Genomic DNA, 21,685 nt, shown 5'->3' with positions numbered 1-21,685 from the left:
TACCTTTTCACAGTGCATTATATTATTGTATTATCATTATCAATGTATTAATGTAAAAGCAGCATTTTACCACTCAGTTTGTTTTGGTGGAGCTATTATTGTTTTGTTTTGTTTTGTTTTTTTTTGGGGGGGGGGGGGTTGTTTTGTTTTTTTTTAACAATTTCATATTTATTTTGTAGTGTAATCAATAAAAGTGCATCATATTTTCTAAACTACTTACATTTGAGTAAATAGTAACTTAAGCTGTCAGATAAATGTTGGCAGTACAAAGTACAAAATTGGCATTGAATTTTAGTACAATATAAGTAAAGGTGACAATGTTTCACCACTGAAATCAAGTAAAAATAAAATTCTTACAGTGTGATTACATGTTTAAGTCTTGACAGCCCCCTCCTCACCTAATGCTCCCGCCCCCCTTGTGTCCCTCATGTTAAAAGATCAGGCTGCAGCGAAACCTCAGGTCACTTTGACTGTAGCCATGAATCTGTCATCTCCTCTGCTGCTGCTGCTGCTCACTGGTAAGACTGAAAAAATAACTGTAAATATGTATCAGTCCTTTATAGGAACACTTATTTTAAAAGATGCATGGTCTTCATTACAGTTTTGAATCTACCAGTTTCTCATATTTGTATCTGTCGTATCAGAATACTCATTTTCCCCTGATCGATTGGGTATTACATGTTTCTAGCAGCTTGTATGGTCAGTGGTGCTGTGCTGCCCAAGGCCTTATGGCAGTTTGGGACCATGATCGAGTGCGTCCAGCCTGGTGTTAACCCTCTGCAATATAACAATTACGGCTGCTGGTGTGGCTTCGGTGGAAAGGGAACCCCTCTGGACGAATTGGACATGTAGGAAGCTGTCATTCCCCAATTTCGTCTGTCAGACATAATCTATGAGACAAAAGAAACTTTCTCAAACATGTCACTTTTCCTCCTGTATTCCCAGGTGCTGTAAAATCCATGATAAGTGCTATGAAACAAGCAGAAAGATTCCTGGATGCACGTCTCTTTCTGACCTCCCCTATTTTCTTGTGTATGATTTCACCTGCTTAAATGAACAACTGACCTGCTCAGGTAATTCAATTCAATTTTCATTTCAATTTTATTTGTATAGCGCCAAATCATAATATACATTATCTCGAGGCACTTTACAGGGTAAGGTCGAGACCTTACTTTGTTAGAGTGGGGGGGCACCACGAACAGCTGTATAGGTAAATGTGTTACCAATAATAATGACAGATAACAGTGGTTAATTGTAATGATGAGTAGTAGTGGATCTGGGTCCTGCTGCTCCAGAGGCAGAGATACCTGCAGAATGAGGACAAAGAGAGGGAGAGAGAGGAGAAGCACAAACTACAGGGGGGAGAAAAAAAATACAAAGTTAATGGCATAAAGTAGTTGAGAGAGAGAGAGAGAGAGAGAGAGAGAGAGAGAGAGGGAGCCCAGTGCATCATGGGAATCCCCCAGCAGTCTAGCTCTATAGCAGCATAACTAAGGGATGGGTCAGGACATACCCGAGCCAGCCCTAACTATAAGCTTTACTAAACAGGACAGTTTTAAGCCTGATCTTAAAGGTAGAGAGGGGGTCTGCCTCCCGAACCCACACTGGGAGCTGGTTCCACAGGAGAGGAGCCTGATAGCTGAAGGCTCTGCCCCCCATTCTGCTCTTACAAACTCTGGGAACCACAAGTTGACCTGCATTTAGAGAGCGAAGTGTCCTATTGGGAAAATAGGGAAGTATAAGCTCTCCAAGGTACAATGGTGTCTGACTATTAATGGCTTTGTAGGTGAGGAGGAGGATTTTAAACTCTATCCTGGATTTTACAGGGAGCCAATGCAGAGAAGCTAACACAGGAGAGATGTGATCTTGTTTCCTAGTTCCTGTCACTACTTGTGCTGCTGCATTTTGGATCAATTGAAGGCTTTTTACTGAATTTTTGGGACATAAAGAATTAAACAATAAAGCCAATAAAGAATTACAGTAGTCCAGTCTTGAGGTAACAAATGCATGAACAGCCTTTTCCTTTAGACACAGAATGGGTCTGATTTTTGCAATGTTGCGCAGGTGGAAGAAGGCTGTCCCAGAGACTTGCTTTATATGTGAGGTAAAGGACAAGTCCTGGTCAAAAATGACACCAAGGTTTCTGACTGTAGCACTGGAGGCCAAGGTAATGTCATCCAGAGTCAGTATATTATCACATAGTGTACCTCTGAGGTGTTTTGGGCCAATTACAGTAACTTCAGTTTTGTCTAAATGTAAGAGTAAGAAATTACTGGTCATCCAGGTTTTTATGTCCTTAAGACACGCCTGAAATTTGACCACCTGGTTAGTCTCACCTGGCTTCATGGATAAGTACAGCTGGGTGTCATCTGCATAACAATGGAAATTTATCTGGTGCCTCCTAATAATATTTCCTAGAGGAAGCATATATAGACTGAAGAGTATTGGTCCTAGCACAGAACCTTGTGGAACTCCATGACTGACTTTAGTGATGATAGAAGAGTCATTATTAAAATGAACGACCATATGCTCTAGTCTCTGTAATAGAATCTTATGATCGATGGTGTCAAATGCAACACTAAGATCTAGTAGGACAAGTGTAGAGACAAGTCCATTGTCTGAGGCTATGAGGGGATCATTGGTGACCTTAACCAGAGCTGTTTCTGTGCTGTGATGGACTCTAAAACCTGTGCAAATAATCACATAACTTGTTTGCAACGACCTTCTCAAGGATTTTGGAAATAGAGGGGAGGTTGGGTATGGGTCTATAAGAGAGTAGGCTTTTTAAGTAGAGGTTTAATAACTGCAACTTTAAAAGCCTGCGGTACATAACCAGTTGATAAAGATAAGTTAATCAGACTTGATATAGAGTTGTCAATTAAAGGAAAAACTTCTCTGAACAGCCTTGTTGGAACGGAGTCTAGAAGACAAGTCGATGATTTAGATGAAGAAACTGTTGAAGCGAGCTCAGGGAGATGTACAGGAGAGAAACAGTCAAAATATAAACCAGTTACAGTGGACTCTGAGGCTGCTGAACTGGACAGTACATCTGAGCCAGCTGTGGGGAGGAGATGGTGAATTTTTTCTCTAACAGAGACAATTTTATTTGTAAAGAAGCTCATAAAGTCATTACAACTGAGGGCTAAAGGTATAGATGGGTCAACAGAGCTGTAGCTGTCTGTCAGCCTGGCTATAGTGCTGAACAGAAACCTGGGATTATTCTTGTTTTCTTCTATCAATGATGAATAATAGGATGTTCTGGCTTTACAGAGACTTTTTTTTATATGCCTTTATAGGCTGTCTTTCCAAGCCTTTAGAGATTCTTCCGGGTTAGTAGAACGCCACCTTCTTTCTAGCTTCCTTGAATTTTGCTTTAAAGCTTGTGTTTCTGAGTTGTACCATGGAGCTAGCCTTCTCTGACTCACTACCTTCTTCCTCAGAGGGGCCACAGTATCTAGAGTTGCACGAAGTGAGGCTACAGTACTGTCAACAAGATCATCAACCTGTGTGGATGTGAAGTTAAGAGAGCCGTCCCCTACTGCATTGATACATGGCAGTGGGCTAAATACCAATGGGATTATTTCTTTAAATTTGCTAACGGTATTGTCAGAGAGACACCTGCTATAATGGATTTTTTTCCCAAATGCTGTGTAGTCCATGACTGAAAACTCAAATGTTAACTGAAAATGGTCAGCTAAAAGAGGGTTTCTGGGAAATACTGTTAGATATTCAATGTCATTCCCATAAGTCAGAACCAGATCAAGGGTATGGTTAAAAGAGTGAGTGGGTTCATTAACATGCTGAGAGAAGCCAATTGAGTCTAATAATGAATTAAATGCATTACTCAGGCTGTCACTTTCAACATCTACATGAATGTTAAAAACACCCACTATGATGACTTTATCTGTGCTGAGAACTAACTCAGATGAAAAGTCTGAGAACTCAGATAAGAACTCAGAGTAAGGGGCAGGTGGACGATAGACAGTAACTAGTAGGACCAGTTTTTGTGTTTTCCAGTTTGGGTGTGACAGACTAAGAATAAGGCTTTCAAATGAATGATGATTAACCTTAGGCTTAGGATTTATTAATAAATTGGAGTGATAAATGGCTGCCACCCCTCCTCCTCAGCCTGTGCTTCGAGGGATATGAACATTAACATGAGTGGGGGGTGTTGATTCATTCAGACTAACATATTCATCCTGCTGCAACCAGGTTTCAGTCAGACAGAGCAGATCATGTGATGATCAGTTATCAGATCATTGACTAGTAGAGATTTAGATAAGAGTGATCTGATATTCAATAATCCACATTTAATTTTCTTCGCCCACAGTTTCAGATTTGATTCAATGTCGCCCGCTCTGGCCCCAGGAAACATTTGACTATGGCCGTTGGTGTTGCTAACTTCCATGGTGCAGAGCCGGGATTCCAAATCACCGAGCCTGAACAAACTACAATTATTACATGTACCGTTACTGCTAAAGAGGCGGTAAAGTCTGGGATAAACTGATAAAGATGAATTTTCACTGACTTTCAAACTCTTCCTTAATGAAATTCAATGACTTCAATTTGAAATTTGAAGTGCCCTGGGATGACATTGGTCAAATTTTTACAATGGGTTCAATTTTCAAATTTAGAACTGGCTCTGCAGCAGCAAATGCCACAATTCAATTTTAAAAATAAATGAAAGTTTTTATTATTTTTCTCAGTTCTCCAAACTTTAAATTTTTTTTGGCTGGTTGAAAGTGCAATGTTAGAATAAAATGCATTTGCAGCCCTGTGTGTAAGACTGTATATATAGCAACTGTATTTAAACAGATATATATAGGCATTACACAGCTGGAAATTGAGTTTTCACTCCAAAATAAATGCTCTCCTGGTTCTGTGGAGCCACCTTCACACCAACATTTAGAGTGAGGAAGCAAGATATGTTTAAAATGTGCCTCACATTTTCTTATTATCTGTTTATCTGTTTATCTGCAGCCACCAACAATAAGTGCCAGGCTGCCGTGTGCGAGTGTGATCGTGTGGCGGCTGAGTGCTTTGCTCGGACCACATACAACCCTGAAAACAAGAACCTGGATGCTGAAGTCCACTGTAACAAATGAGTTATACAACCTCTCGCAAAAATACAAGAGAACGATGACTGTAATATATTTCTATTAAAATAATTAATTTTAAATTCAAATAACTTTAAATAAAACCTGATGATTGAAAAGTCTGAGTTTAATAGCAAGAGAATAAAGACAGTGTTGCCTTCCAGTTAAATTTCACCCTCTGTGTGTTTCCTCATGTCTGTTTGCTCATCTAGAGAGAGTTTCAGCTTTTCAAGTTTACTTAACTAAGATTTGAAATTATATGTAAACCAACATCAACATTGTCTACTGATACAATGGGATAACTTGATGTTACAATGAAAACCTCACTTTACCTTTTATTGTTTTACATGTTTGATGCTGACTGATCATAAAGAAAGAAGCTTATTGCTTTATCAAAAAGCACCAACATTTTCAAAATACAAGATTACAGGATGGATAAGAAATGTTTTAAATTGATATCAGGAAGATGTTTAGGTTCAGTTTTAACAGAACAGTCCAAGTGGCAGCTGTGTACAACAACAGACAAATTATTATTCCAATATAGGAGGCGGGATGATGGCTCTGAGGATTATATTGGCTTGTACAGAAGAGTGGTCACATACTTCTTTTTGTATCGATGTGTTGCACTGAGAACCATCACCCCATCCTAAAACACAACCACAAGAGGAGTACAAATGAGGTTTAAAGCTGATGTTGACATTAAACAAAGAGAAACAGTTTTTCCTGGAATACATGGGTGAAACATTAAAATGACTACTGGGAATACACGCATTATCATTGTATGCATACTGTATGAGATGTTGTACCACAGTCTGATCAAAATCCATTAGGTGTTTAGATATTTTATCTGATAGAGTGGGTTGATCCATAATTTCCCCTGATTTCACTGTGAGAAACAACATTCAAGAAAAAAATTAATATGTTATAGGAGGATTTGTTACCTTGATGGAGAGGGCGTACAGGTGATTGAGCATCACATGGTTGGGCTCTGGAAGTAGCGTCGGGTCACACTGATGAAGATCCAGAGAGAGAGGATGAATTTCACTAATTTGCATGTCATGGTGACAAGTTTGTAAAGTGGTGTGTATCATTAATATGAGCATGTATTCTAGCATCAAACCAGTACTTACAGAGACACCTGTGTCCTTGTTGAGCAGCACTTGCAGCAGGTGGGGGGGTAAGATAGGAGGGTGTTTGATCTTGTCTTCTGATTTGGTCACATAGGCGTCCTGCTGGTAGGGGCCAGGAGGGGAACTGGACAAGTCTGGGAACGAACGATCATGTAACACTACTTCAGTACTACCTCACATCAAAAACAGTAGCTGTTAATGAATGAATACAGTTGCAAATACCTGAGACGTCCGCAGAATCCTGCGAGTCGATCCTGAGGGCATCAAAGACTTCAAAGTCAGTTCTCTTCACCTGGATGATGTTATTGACTGTTCCAGTTTTAGACGTCATCACAGCCTGGGAAAAGGTGTAAACAGAAATTTGATACCAGCACTTGTGAGTGTTGATTAGGCATTTGTAGTGGCAGGAGAAACAAGACTACATCTGTGATACTCTCACCTCTAAAATTTAGGTTTTCCCTCACTTGAGTCGGATCCAGAGTCCACTGACCGTCTACACAGAACTTGTATTGGTGCTCTCCCTCCGGCAGGTCCACTATAGCCACAAAGTTCTTCTGACTGGGTTTGAGAGACAGACCTGTGTCACATTTTCATTTAAAGAAAGTTCAAAGATGCAAGACCTGCATGTGTCAAACTACCTTCTGTTGAGTGGGATCTTGGTGGCCCAGTTATTAAAGGAGCCGGACACAAAGACTTCTTTGCCAGCACCTGACCATCTGAACACAGTTGGCCCTTTCATATATTGTTAAAACACAATTATAATATGACAAGAAAATCACTGATGTCAACTTCACCGTGAGAGAATGAGCCGGTGTTACGTCCTGAAAAGGGGAGATATCAATAAACACGCTCAGACGCGAGGCTTCCCTTCTGGCACCTTCATTTTGGAGTCTTTAACCCTGTTAAACCCTTTAAAAAATATTTTTACCTCTTTCACACACCTCTAGTTTCTTTCAGCATTCACAGTAATCAACTATTTATGAATGAATTCCCCATATTCTCTATTACAATTTTATTACCTTATGAATTTATCCATAATCAGTCTTAATTACATCAATCTATCGCACACTCCCCTGCAAAATCAGGTGTTGTCCCGACATCAAATGAATTAGGAACCAATGGTTCTTAATCTGTATTTCTATAACTAGACTGTGCCTTTAGAGTAATAGCAGCTTAATGGAGTATGGATGTACTGCCTATAAATTACTTCACTGAATCTCGTGAGCTTTCCTCTTCAGTCAAGGAGCCTTTCTCTGCACTAGACAGCATAAACCATTTTTGCACCTAGTATCTCTGTGTGAATAAGGTTTAGTAAACTTGAAATGGGTTTGCCCACATTGGTACTGGCTAAACTACTACTGGTAAAACATTTCATTTGCACATGCTGCGCTATAGCAGGCTGGAGTTCCAAGCTGGTCATAGTTTGTTCTCCTCAGGAAGTCATGTCCTTGTTCTCTGTCACCTTCACCTGAATCTTGGGATACCAAGATTTCATCCTGTGCTTTTTCAACTACATCGTCATTCTGATTATCATCTTCCTGCAGGACATTATCCTGCTGTGACTCACATTTATTTGTGTTCATTAAGAACTTCTCTTGAACCACGGGCCCCTCACAGTTAAACGTGGGTGTTTCCTGATAACTGTCCTCCTGTGCATCAACATGCTCAACAGACCCATCTGCAATAGGCATTTGAAGCTGTACTCCTGACGTGTAATAGTACCCACATTCTTCTTCTTCAGCTTCCTCCTCTGGAGTGACATTTTCGGAGGTTGTGTCTTTCATCCTTTTCTTTTGCTTAGATGCTGTTTTTTGGTGAATTTCCATGGGTAAGTGATGACACAGTAACAGCAGATTGCGATGCATGATTCTTGATCTTCCTCTTCCCTGCTCGGGCTTAACCTCGTAGACTGGGATATTTTCTCGAACCTGGTGGATCACAACATGGATATTCTCTTCCCAGTGATTACAAAGTTTCCCCATGCCCCCTCTAGGTGTCAGTTTTGAACAAGGGTACAACACTGAGCTTCTCACTTTTCCATCATCATGTTTTCTACTCCTCTCTGTTGACTTCTTTGCATTCTCTTGTGCTATCTCGTATGCTTCCTGCATTTCTCATCTCCACTTCTCCATATATGCCTGATGGTCTGCTTGTCCTGTCCCAGTGGTGACACCAAACAGGAGATCAAACCATAACCTTGGGGACCTTCCAAATAGGAGGTAAAAAGGGGAGAAACCTATCACCTTGCATTGTGTGCAGTTATATGCATAGATCAACTTGTTCAAGGATTCTTTCCAGTTTGTCTTGTTTATCAGTCAGTGTCTTCAGCATTTGTAATAATGTGCGGTTAAAGCATTGATAGGGGGTCATCCGTGATCCTAGTACCCCACAATTCTTTTTCAGCTTGGGGAAGAGTTGGTTCTCGAATTTGCCACCTTGATCATGATGTATCCTTTTTGGCAGTCCAAAATTCAGGCTGAAATCGTTGATATATATCGAATTCAGAATATTCGATCAGCGACTGTTTTGGCGGACTTTGAGTTGGTGGCATATGCCTGTGCCAAATGGGTGAAGTGAACAACGATTACGAATATGTACTTGTACCCGCCTCTACATTTGCCCAAGTAGAGAAAATCTATCAACACAAGTTCAAAAGGCTGCATGGTAAGAGGTGCCCGTGTGTCTTTACAGGGTTTCTTTTGTTTCAGGCAAGTACAAGTCCTAGCCACATAATGCTCAATTTCTTTCCTTGCCTTGGTGGCCCATCTCATCATGCAACTCTTTCAATACAGTTGTCTTATACTGCTCAGGTAGTTCTAGCTGTGTCTTGTTTGTTGTCTTCCTGCGAAGAATCCCATCCTCATCAATATGGAGTCTTTCCCATTCACACAGTGGACACCTGCTTTGTATACTGAAGGTGTCCAGTTCACATCTTGATGGCCTACTGTCCCTCAATTTACATCGCATTACTGAACTGATGTTGCTGTCATTTTGCTGTGCTTGTCGAATCTCAGCAGCTGAGAATGGTTTGCCTGTTTCTTCAGTCACTGCTGTACACTGGAGAGTGCTGAGTACTGAAAAGACCCACGGTGAGCTAGAATTTTGAACCTCAACAGCCTGGGTAATCGCTGCCACACAATCTGATACCAGCTCTGCAAGCTCTGCTACCCATCTACATCCAGTTGTATTGGGCTTGGCACTTCACAGGACATAAGTAAACAGATTATTGTCAGTAAATACAGTGAAAGTAGGTGCATAGTACAGGTAATCTTGGAATTTTTCTGTAACTGCCCACTTCAAGGCGAGAAATTCCAATTCCCTGAGTGGAGGTGATAATTTCGCTCAGAGGCAGTCAATGTCCGGGATCCATAGGCTATTACACGAAGCTTATTATATATATAATATATGTTGTTGATATAGAACTGCCCCAAGGCCCTGATCTGAGGCATCTGTGTGGAGGATAAATGGCTGTGTGAAGTCTGGGAAACCAAGGACCGGTGGCTCAACCAAACAGTCTATGAACTTCTCCAGAATGCATTGATGTTCTTCAGTCCATACAATTGGTTTGTGTGATGACACACCTTTACTCGTTCCTGTACCTCATCTTGGTTTTGGCCTTTTTTGTGGAATACTGTTGTTTTCAGTTGTCCCTTTTAGCAAGTCAAAGAGTGGCCCAGCGATAGACGAGAAGTCCTGTATGTATTGCCTATGTAGCAGGATGAGTATTGTGGCCCTGTGTCCACCTGTAGCAGATGGTGCCTAATTGCCTGTCTCCCTCTGGCCAATGGCAGTAGGGAGAGGGGGGTATAAAAGCCGGTAGGTGTCACTGGATTTCTCTCTTGCTTGTGGAGGCCGAGGGCACGTCACTTCCTGTTGCCTCATCCCTGTCCTTCTTCTGTTGGGGTTTGCAGGTAGGCTAGTTGTGGCTGGGTTACCAGTTTGCATGTTTAGTTGACAGTAAATAAGACTATTGCTTTTGTTGTAGGGCCGGATTGGGTTCCGTGGGTCGGTGAGCTGCACATGATTACTGCCGGTGGGTCCTCCGTTTCATGTACTGCGCTGTTGCTGCAGTGCGCATATTGCAATTTGTGTGTGTGTGTGTTTGCAGGTTGCCGCTGCAGAAACAGCAGTCTTGGGTCCTTCCCCTCTCCTGCATGTGTGGACAGAGGCAGCTGGACTGGTAACGGCTTTACTGGGGGAACGACTGTATCGGCTACTTTCACTGCCCGCTTGACCACTGCTGCTTTGCCTACGGGAGGTCGTTTGCCTACAGGAAGTTGCTTTGCTCATAGCGAATTGCTTTGCTTATAGAGAAATACACTGATTTTAGGGGATTGCCCTCCTTGGGGAATTACTGTACTTTGGGGGACTGCTTTGATTCTGCCGCACAGCTTGGCCTGTTGGAGCCGAGCACTGGCGCTCCGTTTCGGACTGCCTTGCCTCACGGAGGGTTGTCGGCACCCGCGGCATTGGTCGCTTCGGCCTGGCGGCCTCTTTAAGTCCTGTGTTTTATTGTGTGTGTGTGTGTGTGTGTGTGTGTGTGTGTGTGCGCGCGCGTGAGATGTTAATTGGGGAGGGGAAATTTATGTTTATATTTTGTGGTGTGCGTTCACTGGCCTTGTGAGTGTCCGCATGCAATTAAAAGTTGTTGTTTTTGGTTTGTGGGAATTTAAGTTGATTACTACTTATAATTAATAATTTTGGTTAAGTGTGTGTGCGTGTGGTTACTTCTGAGTATGTTGTAGATAATGGTTATTTATCAAAGTATGATTAAGTTTTTGTATTGATTTATTTACCTAGTTTAGTTAATTTTTGTTTTTGTATAGTTAGGTTTGATTTTGGTTCTTATATATTGTGGTTTTTTTTACTCTTGTGTTTGTCCTTTCAGGGGGTTGAGACTACAGTGGTGGACGTGGTGTCCTCGGTGGCGGTGTCTCCTTTGTTTGTCGTGTGTATGCTTTCACCCCAGGTTGATTTTCACCAGTGTGTGCGTGTGTCACGAGTGTTTGGGGTGACCTTCCCGGGACCCTCTTTATTTCTTGGACCCATCTCCCTACTGGTAGGCCTCCACCCTGATTGGTTCCCCTCATTTCCCTGGTAACATCAGGTGGATGTTATGGCCTTCTTTTTATTATTCAATGTTTAATAAAGTGATTTTTGTAATTTGACCTCGTCTCTGCCCCGTTGTATGACGGATTTGCGTGCCTTTAGGATTATGATAGTTCCCTGGGTGAAATTCCCAGGGTGGCGTTGTCTGGCAACACTAAGCTAAGGTTAAAGTGAATTAATTGGCTAACCTCCAACCCCGGTCGCCACACCTATAATAACTTAACAAGCCCATGATGGTTTGTAGCTCCCCTACTGTACTTGGTCTCTTATCTTTCAAGGCTCTCACAGTGATAGTATCTGCTGGATCATTCTTGCTACCTTCAGCTGAGACAACTCTTCCCAAGTAGCAAATCTCATGTTTAAATAATTCGCTAGGTTTTAGCTTTATCCCGTATTTCCTCAACAACTGGAGCACTTTCCTGACGTGGTTTACATGATTTCCAAATGACTGACTGTACACCAGAGTTTCATCCAGGTAGGGAACACAGATGCTGTCTCGCACTGCTTCCAAACAGTCCTCCATACAGCGTTGGAAGGCAGCAGGAGCATTCATTAGCCTAAATAGAATTCTTATCCATTCGTACAGGCCCCAAGGAGTCACAAATGCAGTCCAAGGCCTGCTGTCCTCATCCATTGAACCCTAATGGTAGGCCTTTCCTTGGTCTAACAACAAAAACCATAAGTCACCACCAAGACTGTCAAGGATGTCCTGCACTTGAGGAATCAGTTGTCTGTCAGGGTGAGTCTTTTTATTTAGTTCTCGGTAATCTATGTGTAGTGTCTTTCTTCAGTGGCCGCATCTGCACCTTACAGTCAATTTGTACAGAGGTGTGTTTAGGTACAATTCGTTGTTTTCACAACATATTCACATGACTGTTCAGGTGTCACCAGATCAATGAAAGCTGTGACATCTTCTTTTCCAAGACTAGGAAAAGCAGTTTTTAATGTCTCATGTAACTGCTCTCTTCTAGTAACATCCAGTGGTTCCGGTGCTAGTTTTCACTGTTTGCTTGATCACATTAAAGCCTAGGGTGGGTTGTGAAAGGCTTCTTCCCCTCATCAACAGCTTGGGGACAACCAGTTCTTTGGGATCAGCTCCCTCTCCAGCTAATCCTAAAATTAACCTCAGTGAAACCCTTGTATGGCATGCTCTGTCCATTGGCAGCTGTGATTTTCAAGTCATCAGGTGCATCAAGCAACTCAGAGACATCTCTTAACTTGTCATGTGGCAAATGTCTCCTTTTCCACTTTTTATCAACAATACAGACTTGAGAGCCTGTATCCCATAGTCTCGTGTCTTGCGGCCTTATATGTGACATTCAACCATACACCGTTTCCCCACCAGAGCAACAAGATGAGACTGACTGCTTGGTATTTATCTCTGGACGAGAACTCGGGTTTTACTGTGGGTAAGTGTGCTGGTTACATTGTTTTCTATGTTTTGGCCAGTGTTGGGCTTGACAGGCTTTAGAACAGTAAATGTCTTTTTTACAGGATGCACATCTTCTGAGTTTCTGGCCTTCCTCAGGGACACCACAGTGAGAGCAATGCTGTTGAGACATTCTGCTATTGTCGGTTACTCCCTGTCCTGTGGGGGTAACCCTCTTGCATTTAAAAGACTCTCTTTTTCTTGTCTGGTTGCTCTCACCCTGCAACCTGCAAAGAAAGTGCTCACTACTACCTATAGCAATGGGTGCAGTAGTCATTTCCACTTTGCTGGCAGTCAGTACATTTCCTCAGACGTGCATGATTTGGGGCATGATACTGCTGTGGTGCGAACCTTTGTTGAAATTGAGCTGTATCTCATCTTTGTCCTGGTCCAGGAGGATGCCAGTAATTTTGTGGCGGACACTGGAACTGCAGAGGAGGACTGCATTCTTGTGCTACAGGTGAGGCCATATGTTGTGTCTGTACTGTATTTGGCTGTCAAATTGCCTCTTTGATCTGTGCAACTTCAGTACTTCAACTTTAGTACATCAGGCTGGACTTTGGTTGTCAGCTCTGGATTTGGGTTTTTCTCTTTTTTGTATTTAGTCTCTCTGCTTCGTTTGCACATGCAATGTTGTAGAACCCGATAATGTAATAAATCCCCGATAATGTAATAACCCCAATAATGTAATAAAAAATTTCACTTGAGTGGATTGAAAATGTAATAAAACCTGATAATGTAATAACTTCCCAATAATGTAATAAAGTGCATTTCCCAATAATGTAATACACTCTTAACCAATAATGTAATAAAGTATTACATTAACGGGAGGTTATTACATTATCAGGTTAGCCTTCATTTCAAGGGACCTGATAATGTAATAATACTCCAATAATGTAATAATTTAACAGGAGATCACCCATTACTTGGTTTCAAGTGGTGTGTTCAAGATTATATTTCTGTGTAAGCAACACAAGCTCCAGAGCGCCACCAACAGGTCAAAGTTGGACATGCATGAATGGTTAACTTTGACCCGTTCATCCTTTTTCACAAACGATGTATCACTGGAGCCCTCGGGCCAAGCCGAGGTAATCCTTAATGTCTTTTCTCGCCATATTGGATTTCCGCCATCTTTGATTTGATCAAAAACCTTTAAAAGGCCTCTCTTGTCACAAATTTTGTTTAATCTTCTTGAAATGTCGCCCAGATGATATTCAGACCATTTTCAAGGAGCAGTATGTATATTAAGTATGGCTGCAAGTCACTTCTTCTTCTTCTTCTTTTGTAGAGTTTCCTTCCTACTTTAGGCCTCTGAGGTGAGGTGCTTATACAGTTCTGTTGCACCCGTTTCTTGATAATGGGACTTGAGGATCCTCCTTAGAGTAGGTAAAGTAAGGTCAGTTTTGGCCCCTAGGTAGCTGCAGAGTTGTAAGCCTGGTGCAATTGCCCTAATCACTGCATCAACTACTTCTATTTCAGAGAATCCCTTGCTGATACTTTGCTCAATTTGGTGTGCTAGACTGGAAAAGGTAAGTTTGTCTTTCTGCCCTGATTTACCAATCTGGCCTGATATTTTGAATTCTCGCCCCCACTGCAATGACAAAAAAGACTGGGGGGTCTGTGGAGCAAAGACATGATCTTGTTTAGCACTATTACTTTCTCCTCTCACTGACTTTTTGGCTCCACTGATTTGGTTTGATTTCTCCTGCAGTGATGATGCTAATGCTAAATATAATGTCTGTTTTTTCAACTGCTCACCCTCTGAAAGCTGAACAACATGTTCTTCTACCAAACCTGCCTGTTTTACATCTGAGACTGTAGGCATACCCTGATCCTCAAGCTCTTCTATCTCGTCTCTCTCTAAGTGTCTTGTGATATGTGAGATGAGAGAGGAGCAACTTTTGCCTGATACCTTTAAGTTTAAGTTTTAAACCAGCAATAGTTAGAAAATCACAAACGTCTCTTGTCAAGGTATACAGGGCACCACAAACTTCTAGTTTCAAGTCCTCCAGTTCTGAAGAATCCATTTTAGTCCCTGATCCGTGGAAAGTATTGGTGTGTTGCAGAATAGGCAACGCAGCTTGCCGGGCACCAGCGGTTGACCTCAGCTCACATGCAAGTCCCTCTACGCGATTGTTGAACCACCACACAGTTGCATCCACCTTGGCTGTAGATACGAAGGATTGAAAGATGATCCGGGACGTCTATCTGGAGCAGCTGGTTCTCGACACATTCAACCCAGCGGTGCCTCCAAAATGTTACGCCCTGAAAAGGGGAGATATCAATAAACACGCTCAGATGCGAGGCTTCCTCTCTGGCAGTTTTATTGAGACAGAGGCATTGCAGCCGAGAGTTTCCCCTTTCCACAGTACAGGCATGACTTATCGATCAACCGGCGTCATTTCACAAAGTGGCTCAACAAGTAAATCCTGGATTAAATCCTTTGACAGAAAGATAATCTTATCTGGTTTTGGAGTGTTTAACCCTGTTAAACCCTTTTAAAAATATTTTTACCTCTTTCACACACTTCTAGTTTCTTTCAGCATTCATAGTAATCAACTATTTATGAATGAATTCCCCATATTCTCGATTACAATTTTATTGTCTTATGAATTTATCCATGATCAGACGTGCAGGAAGAGCTTCAGGTGTCAGGTACAGTGCAGAGGATCATTGCCCTGAACTGCCACAGACCTCAGTATCCCAAACACAAACAAATTCCCATTCCCATGTATCTGGTTCTTTATTTTTGTCATGTTGTACTACACATTATTTCCTTTTGTGTTAACATAACCATTCAACTTAAGTAAGCTGCAAGGGAAAGTCATGGGAACTCAGCTATTGACACAAGTGTGTGTTACTAAGTTATTTTAAACTCAACTTTGGGCTAAAGAGGGAAAAGGCAAACTCAAGTGAGTACAGAGTGAACAGGAGCAAACATTTGAGAATATTTGATTAGGAAAATATGAAAAAAAATGTGGAAAGATCATAGATAAAATATGTTAACATATCTAGTCAGGGGAGAATAAATGTGTGTGAGATGTAGAGTTTGTAGGAGGCACACCTGAGTTCACCTCGTCATGTTGTATTTCCTGTGGCTATGTTTCAAATGCTTTATCTTACACTGTGTGAGAACAGACTGAATTTGACCAAAAGCTAAAAAAAAAAAAAAGCTATACCAGTGCACAATAAATTGTGTATTAGTTCTTCTTCTTTCTCAGAGGAATCACTTCCACTTCATTTCTGATGGTCAGACATTAAACAGTCCCTTGACCTAGACATTTGGCATTTCAGACACAAGTGGAGACGATATGAAGACACAACCCACAGACATAGAATTAGTTTTATGTAAATGAAAAGGAAAAATACCAAGTGCTTTAAACATGAATGTTTAATCTTCATGTTTTCCTTTTAGTTCTTATTCTCAAAGATACAATGAAGAAAATGTTGCAGTACTGCAGTATAAAAACACTCCATTACAGGTAAAAGCCCTGCGTTGTAGTAAAGTATTATAAGCAAAATGTACCTAAAGTATCAAAAGTAAAATCCCTCATAATGCAGAGCAATTGCCCCTGTGAGTGTCATACTATTTCACAGTGCATTATATTATTGTATTATCATTATCAATGTATTAATGTAAAAGCAGCATTTTGCCACTCAGTTTGTATTGATGGAGCTATTATTGGGTTTTTTAGTTTTTTTGTTGTTTTTTTTTTTTAACAATTTCATATTTATTTTGTAGTGTAACCAATAAAAGTGCATCATATTTTCTAAACTACTTACATTTGAGTAAATAGTAACTTAAGCTGTCAGATAAATGTTGGCAGTACAAAGTACAAAATTTGGCATTGAATTTTAGTACAATATAAGTAAAGGTGACAATGTTTCACCACTGAAATCAAGTAAAAATAAAATGCACAGTTCTTACAGTGTGATTACATATTTAAGTCTTGACAGCCCCCTCCTCACCTAAAGCTCCCGCCCCCTTGTGTCCCTCATGTTAAAAGATCAGGCTGCAGCGAAACCTCAGGTCACTTTGACTGTAGCCATGAATCTGTCATCTCCTCTGCTGCTGCTGCTGCTCACTGGTAAGACTGAAAAAATAACTGTAAATATGTATCAGTCCTTTATAGGAACACTTATTTTAAAAGATGCATGGTCTTCATTACAGTTTTGAATCTACCAGTTTCTCATATTTGTATCTGTCGTATCAGAATACTCATTTTCCCCTGATCGATTGGGTATTACATGTTTCTAGCAGCTTGTATGGTCAGTGGTGCTGTGCTGCCCAAGGCCTTATGGCAGTTTGGGACCATGATCGAGTGCGTCCAGCCTGGTGTTAACCCTCTGCAATATAACAATTACGGCTGCTGGTGTGGCTTCGGTGGAAAGGGAACCCCTCTGGACGAATTGGACATGTAGGAAGCTGTCATTCCCCAATTTCGTCTGTCAGACATAATCTATGAGACAAAAGAAACTTTCTCAAACATGTCACTTTTCCTCCTGTATTCCCAGGTGCTGTAAAATCCATGATAAGTGCTATGAAACAAGCAGAAAGATTCCTGGATGCACGTCTCTTTCTGACCTCCCCTATTTTCTTGTGTATGATTTCACCTGCTTAAATGAACAACTGACCTGCTCAGGTAATTCAATTCAATTTTCATTTCAATTTTATTTGTATAGCGCCAAATCATAATATACATTATCTCGAGGCACTTTACAGGGTAAGGTCGAGACCTTACTTTGTTAGAGTGGGGGGGCACCACGAACAGCTGTATAGGTAAATGTGTTACCAATAATAATGACAGATAACAGTGGTTAATTGTAATGATGAGTAGTAGTGGATCTGGGTCCTGCTGCTCCAGAGGCAGAGATACCTGCAGAATGAGGACAAAGAGAGGGAGAGAGAGGAGAAGCACAAACTACAGGGGGGAGAAAAAAAATACAAAGTTAATGGCATAAAGTAGTTGAGAGAGAGAGAGAGAGAGAGAGAGAGAGAGAGAGAGGGAGCCCAGTGCATCATGGGAATCCCCCAGCAGTCTAGCTCTATAGCAGCATAACTAAGGGATGGGTCAGGACATACCCGAGCCAGCCCTAACTATAAGCTTTACTAAACAGGACAGTTTTAAGCCTGATCTTAAAGGTAGAGAGGGGGTCTGCCTCCCGAACCCACACTGGGAGCTGGTTCCACAGGAGAGGAGCCTGATAGCTGAAGGCTCTGCCCCCCATTCTGCTCTTACAAACTCTGGGAACCACAAGTTGACCTGCATTTAGAGAGCGAAGTGTCCTATTGGGAAAATAGGGAAGTATAAGCTCTCCAAGGTACAATGGTGTCTGACTATTAATGGCTTTGTAGGTGAGGAGGAGGATTTTAAACTCTATCCTGGATTTTACAGGGAGCCAATGCAGAGAAGCTAACACAGGAGAGATGTGATCTTGTTTCCTAGTTCCTGTCACTACTTGTGCTGCTGCATTTTGGATCAATTGAAGGCTTTTTACTGAATTTTTGGGACATAAAGAATTAAACAATAAAGCCAATAAAGAATTACAGTAGTCCAGTCTTGAGGTAACAAATGCATGAACAGCCTTTTCCTTTAGACACAGAATGGGTCTGATTTTTGCAATGTTGCGCAGGTGGAAGAAGGCTGTCCCAGAGACTTGCTTTATATGTGAGGTAAAGGACAAGTCCTGGTCAAAAATGACACCAAGGTTTCTGACTGTAGCACTGGAGGCCAAGGTAATGTCATCCAGAGTCAGTATATTATCACATAGTGTACCTCTGAGGTGTTTTGGGCCAATTACAGTAACTTCAGTTTTGTCTAAATGTAAGAGTAAGAAATTACTGGTCATCCAGGTTTTTATGTCCTTAAGACACGCCTGAAATTTGACCACCTGGTTAGTCTCACCTGGCTTCATGGATAAGTACAGCTGGGTGTCATCTGCATAACAATGGAAATTTATCTGGTGCCTCCTAATAATATTTCCTAGAGGAAGCATATATAGACTGAAGAGTATTGGTCCTAGCACAGAACCTTGTGGAACTCCATGACTGACTTTAGTGATGATAGAAGAGTCATTATTAAAATGAACGACCATATGCTCTAGTCTCTGTAATAGAATCTTATGATCGATGGTGTCAAATGCAACACTAAGATCTAGTAGGACAAGTGTAGAGACAAGTCCATTGTCTGAGGCTATGAGGGGATCATTGGTGACCTTAACCAGAGCTGTTTCTGTGCTGTGATGGACTCTAAAACCTGTGCAAATAATCACATAACTTGTTTGCAACGACCTTCTCAAGGATTTTGGAAATAGAGGGGAGGTTGGGTATGGGTCTATAAGAGAGTAGGCTTTTTAAGTAGAGGTTTAATAACTGCAACTTTAAAAGCCTGCGGTACATAACCAGTTGATAAAGATAAGTTAATCAGACTTGATATAGAGTTGTCAATTAAAGGAAAAACTTCTCTGAACAGCCTTGTTGGAACGGAGTCTAGAAGACAAGTCGATGATTTAGATGAAGAAACTGTTGAAGCGAGCTCAGGGAGATGTACAGGAGAGAAACAGTCAAAATATAAACCAGTTACAGTGGACTCTGAGGCTGCTGAACTGGACAGTACATCTGAGCCAGCTGTGGGGAGGAGATGGTGAATTTTTTCTCTAACAGAGACAATTTTATTTGTAAAGAAGCTCATAAAGTCATTACAACTGAGGGCTAAAGGTATAGATGGGTCAACAGAGCTGTAGCTGTCTGTCAGCCTGGCTATAGTGCTGAACAGAAACCTGGGATTATTCTTGTTTTCTTCTATCAATGATGAATAATAGGATGTTCTGGCTTTACAGAGACTTTTTTTTATATGCCTTTATAGGCTGTCTTTCCAAGCCTTTAGAGATTCTTCCGGGTTAGTAGAACGCCACCTTCTTTCTAGCTTCCTTGAATTTTGCTTTAAAGCTTGTGTTTCTGAGTTGTACCATGGAGCTAGCCTTCTCTGACTCACTACCTTCTTCCTCAGAGGGGCCACAGTATCTAGAGTTGCACGAAGTGAGGCTACAGTACTGTCAACAAGATCATCAACCTGTGTGGATGTGAAGTTAAGAGAGCCGTCCCCTACTGCATTGATACATGGCAGTGGGCTAAATACCAATGGGATTATTTCTTTAAATTTGCTAACGGTATTGTCAGAGAGACACCTGCTATAATGGATTTTTTTCCCAAATGCTGTGTAGTCCATGACTGAAAACTCAAATGTTAACTGAAAATGGTCAGCTAAAAGAGGGTTTCTGGGAAATACTGTTAGATATTCAATGTCATTCCCATAAGTCAGAACCAGATCAAGGGTATGGTTAAAAGAGTGAGTGGGTTCATTAACATGCTGAGAGAAGCCAATTGAGTCTAATAATGAATTAAATGCATTACTCAGGCTGTCACTTTCAACATCTACATGAATGTTAAAAACACCCACTATGATGACTTTATCTGTGCTGAGAACTAACTCAGATAAAAAGTCTGAGAACTCAGATAAGAACTCAGAGTAAGGGGCAGGTGGACGATAGACAGTAACTAGTAGGACCAGTTTTTGTGTTTTCCAGTTTGGGTGTGACAGACTAAGAATAAGGCTTTCAAATGAATGATGATTAACCTTAGGCTTAGGATTTATTAATAAATTGGAGTGATAAATGGCTGCCACCCCTCCTCCTCAGCCTGTGCTTCGAGGGATATGAACATTAACATGAGTGGGGGGTGTTGATTCATTCAGACTAACATATTCATCCTGCTGCAACCAGGTTTCAGTCAGACAGAGCAGATCATGTGATGATCAGTTATCAGATCATTGACTAGTAGAGATTTAGATAAGAGTGATCTGATATTCAATAATCCACATTTAATTTTCTTCGCCCACAGTTTCAGATTTGATTCAATGTCGCCCGCTCTGGCCCCAGGAAACATTTGACTATGGCCGTTGGTGTTGCTAACTTCCATGGTGCAGAGCCGGGATTCCAAATCACCGAGCCTGAACAAACTACAATTATTACATGTACCGTTACTGCTAAAGAGGCGGTAAAGTCTGGGATAAACTGATAAAGATGAATTTTCACTGACTTTCAAACTCTTCCTTAATGAAATTCAATGACTTCAATTTGAAATTTGAAGTGCCCTGGGATGACATTGGTCAAATTTTTACAATGGGTTCAATTTTCAAATTTAGAACTGGCTCTGCAGCAGCAAATGCCACAATTCAATTTTAAAAATAAATGAAAGTTTTTATTATTTTTCTCAGTTCTCCAAACTTTAAATTTTTTTTGGCTGGTTGAAAGTGCAATGTTAGAATAAAATGCATTTGCAGCCCTGTGTGTAAGACTGTATATATAGCAACTGTATTTAAACAGATATATATAGGCATTACACAGCTGGAAATTGAGTTTTCACTCCAAAATAAATGCTCTCCTGGTTCTGTGGAGCCACCTTCACACCAACATTTAGAGTGAGGAAGCAAGATATGTTTAAAATGTGCCTCACATTTTCTTATTATCTGTTTATCTGTTTATCTGCAGCCACCAACAATAAGTGCCAGGCTGCCGTGTGCGAGTGTGATCGTGTGGCGGCTGAGTGCTTTGCTCGGACCACATACAACCCTGAAAACAAGAACCTGGATGCTGAAGTCCACTGTAACAAATGAGTTATACAACCTCTCGCAAAAATACAAGAGAACGATGACTGTAATATATTTCTATTAAAATAATTAATTTTAAATTCAAATAACTTTAAATAAAACCTGATGATTGAAAAGTCTGAGTTTAATAGCAAGAGAATAAAGACAGTGTTGCCTTCCAGTTAAATTTCACCCTCTGTGTGTTTCCTCATGTCTGTTTGCTCATCTAGAGAGAGTTTCAGCTTTTCAAGTTTACTTAACTAAGATTTGAAA

The 21,685-nt window shown here is 41.0% G+C and overlaps 3 protein-coding genes across 5 annotated transcripts; 2 read left to right on the top strand and 1 right to left on the bottom strand.

The window, feature by feature from the left end:
* The first annotated feature begins 438 nt into the window (after window positions 1–438).
* LOC139623744 (phospholipase A2, minor isoenzyme-like) lies at window positions 439–5,265 on the top strand. Of its 2 annotated transcripts, none has more exons than XM_071482224.1 (4): window positions 439–518; window positions 692–848; window positions 946–1,073; window positions 4,981–5,265. In XM_071482224.1, the coding sequence occupies exons 1-4, from the start codon at window positions 479–481 to the stop codon at window positions 5,103–5,105; spliced, it is 450 nt and encodes a 149-aa protein (XP_071338325.1). In that variant the 5' UTR covers window positions 439–478; the 3' UTR covers window positions 5,106–5,265. The 2 variants fall into 2 exon arrangements, with proteins under 2 accessions (XP_071338325.1, XP_071338324.1); XM_071482223.1 differs by having other exon boundaries at window positions 449–518; window positions 689–848.
* A 153-nt stretch (window positions 5,266–5,418) lies between these two features.
* On the bottom strand, window positions 5,419–6,593 carry LOC139623745 (5'-AMP-activated protein kinase subunit beta-1-like). Its single transcript, XM_071482225.1, has 4 exons — window positions 6,449–6,593; window positions 6,227–6,360; window positions 6,038–6,106; window positions 5,419–5,742 (listed from the first exon to the last, which is right to left on the bottom strand). The coding sequence occupies exons 1-4, from the start codon at window positions 6,555–6,557 to the stop codon at window positions 5,665–5,667; spliced, it is 390 nt and encodes a 129-aa protein (XP_071338326.1). The 5' UTR covers window positions 6,558–6,593; the 3' UTR covers window positions 5,419–5,664.
* A 10,124-nt stretch (window positions 6,594–16,717) lies between these two features.
* Window positions 16,718–21,599, top strand: LOC139623741 (phospholipase A2, minor isoenzyme-like). Of its 2 annotated transcripts, none has more exons than XM_071482216.1 (4): window positions 16,718–16,852; window positions 17,023–17,182; window positions 17,280–17,407; window positions 21,315–21,599. In XM_071482216.1, exons 1-4 carry the CDS (start codon window positions 16,762–16,764, stop codon window positions 21,437–21,439), a joined length of 504 nt encoding a protein of 167 aa, XP_071338317.1. In that variant the 5' UTR covers window positions 16,718–16,761; the 3' UTR covers window positions 21,440–21,599. The 2 variants fall into 2 exon arrangements, with proteins under 2 accessions (XP_071338317.1, XP_071338319.1); XM_071482218.1 differs by having other exon boundaries at window positions 16,752–16,852; window positions 17,026–17,182.
* Window positions 21,600–21,685: the final 86 nt, after the last annotated feature.

This window comes from Trachinotus anak, unplaced genomic scaffold (genome assembly GCF_046630095.1).
Source record: "Trachinotus anak isolate AG129_WGS33_773 ecotype Australia unplaced genomic scaffold, CSIRO_AGI_Tana_v1 ptg000008l, whole genome shotgun sequence".
Classification (NCBI taxonomy): Eukaryota; Metazoa; Chordata; class Actinopteri; order Carangiformes; family Carangidae; genus Trachinotus; species Trachinotus anak.
The sequence above is the reverse complement of the archived record's forward strand: the minus strand, read 5'-3'. Positions and strand labels throughout refer to the sequence as shown.

Excerpts from the sequence above, each read along its gene's own strand:
- LOC139623745 (XM_071482225.1), bottom strand. The coding sequence starts at position 6,557 with ATGACGTCTAAAACTGGAACAGTCAATAACATCATCCAGGTGAAGAGA. Across the intron at positions 6,361-6,448 it reads GGATTCTGCGGACGTCTCAG|ACTTGTCCAGTTCCCCTCCT; the intron begins GTATTTGCAACT and ends GTTCGTTCCCAG. Across the intron at positions 6,107-6,226 it reads ACAAGGACACAGGTGTCTCT|TGTGACCCGACGCTACTTCC; the intron begins GTAAGTACTGGT and ends GATCTTCATCAG.
- LOC139623744 (XM_071482223.1), top strand. The coding sequence starts at position 479 with ATGAATCTGTCATCTCCTCTGCTGCTGCTGCTGCTCACTG. Across the intron at positions 519-688 it reads GCTGCTGCTGCTGCTCACTG|CAGCTTGTATGGTCAGTGGT; the intron begins GTAAGACTGAAA and ends ACATGTTTCTAG. Across the intron at positions 1,074-4,980 it reads TGAACAACTGACCTGCTCAG|CCACCAACAATAAGTGCCAG; the intron begins GTAATTCAATTC and ends GTTTATCTGCAG.
- LOC139623741 (XM_071482216.1), top strand. The coding sequence starts at position 16,762 with ATGTTAAAAGATCAGGCTGCAGCGAAACCTCAGGTCACTTTGACTGTA. Across the intron at positions 16,853-17,022 it reads GCTGCTGCTGCTGCTCACTG|CAGCTTGTATGGTCAGTGGT; the intron begins GTAAGACTGAAA and ends ACATGTTTCTAG. Across the intron at positions 17,408-21,314 it reads TGAACAACTGACCTGCTCAG|CCACCAACAATAAGTGCCAG; the intron begins GTAATTCAATTC and ends GTTTATCTGCAG.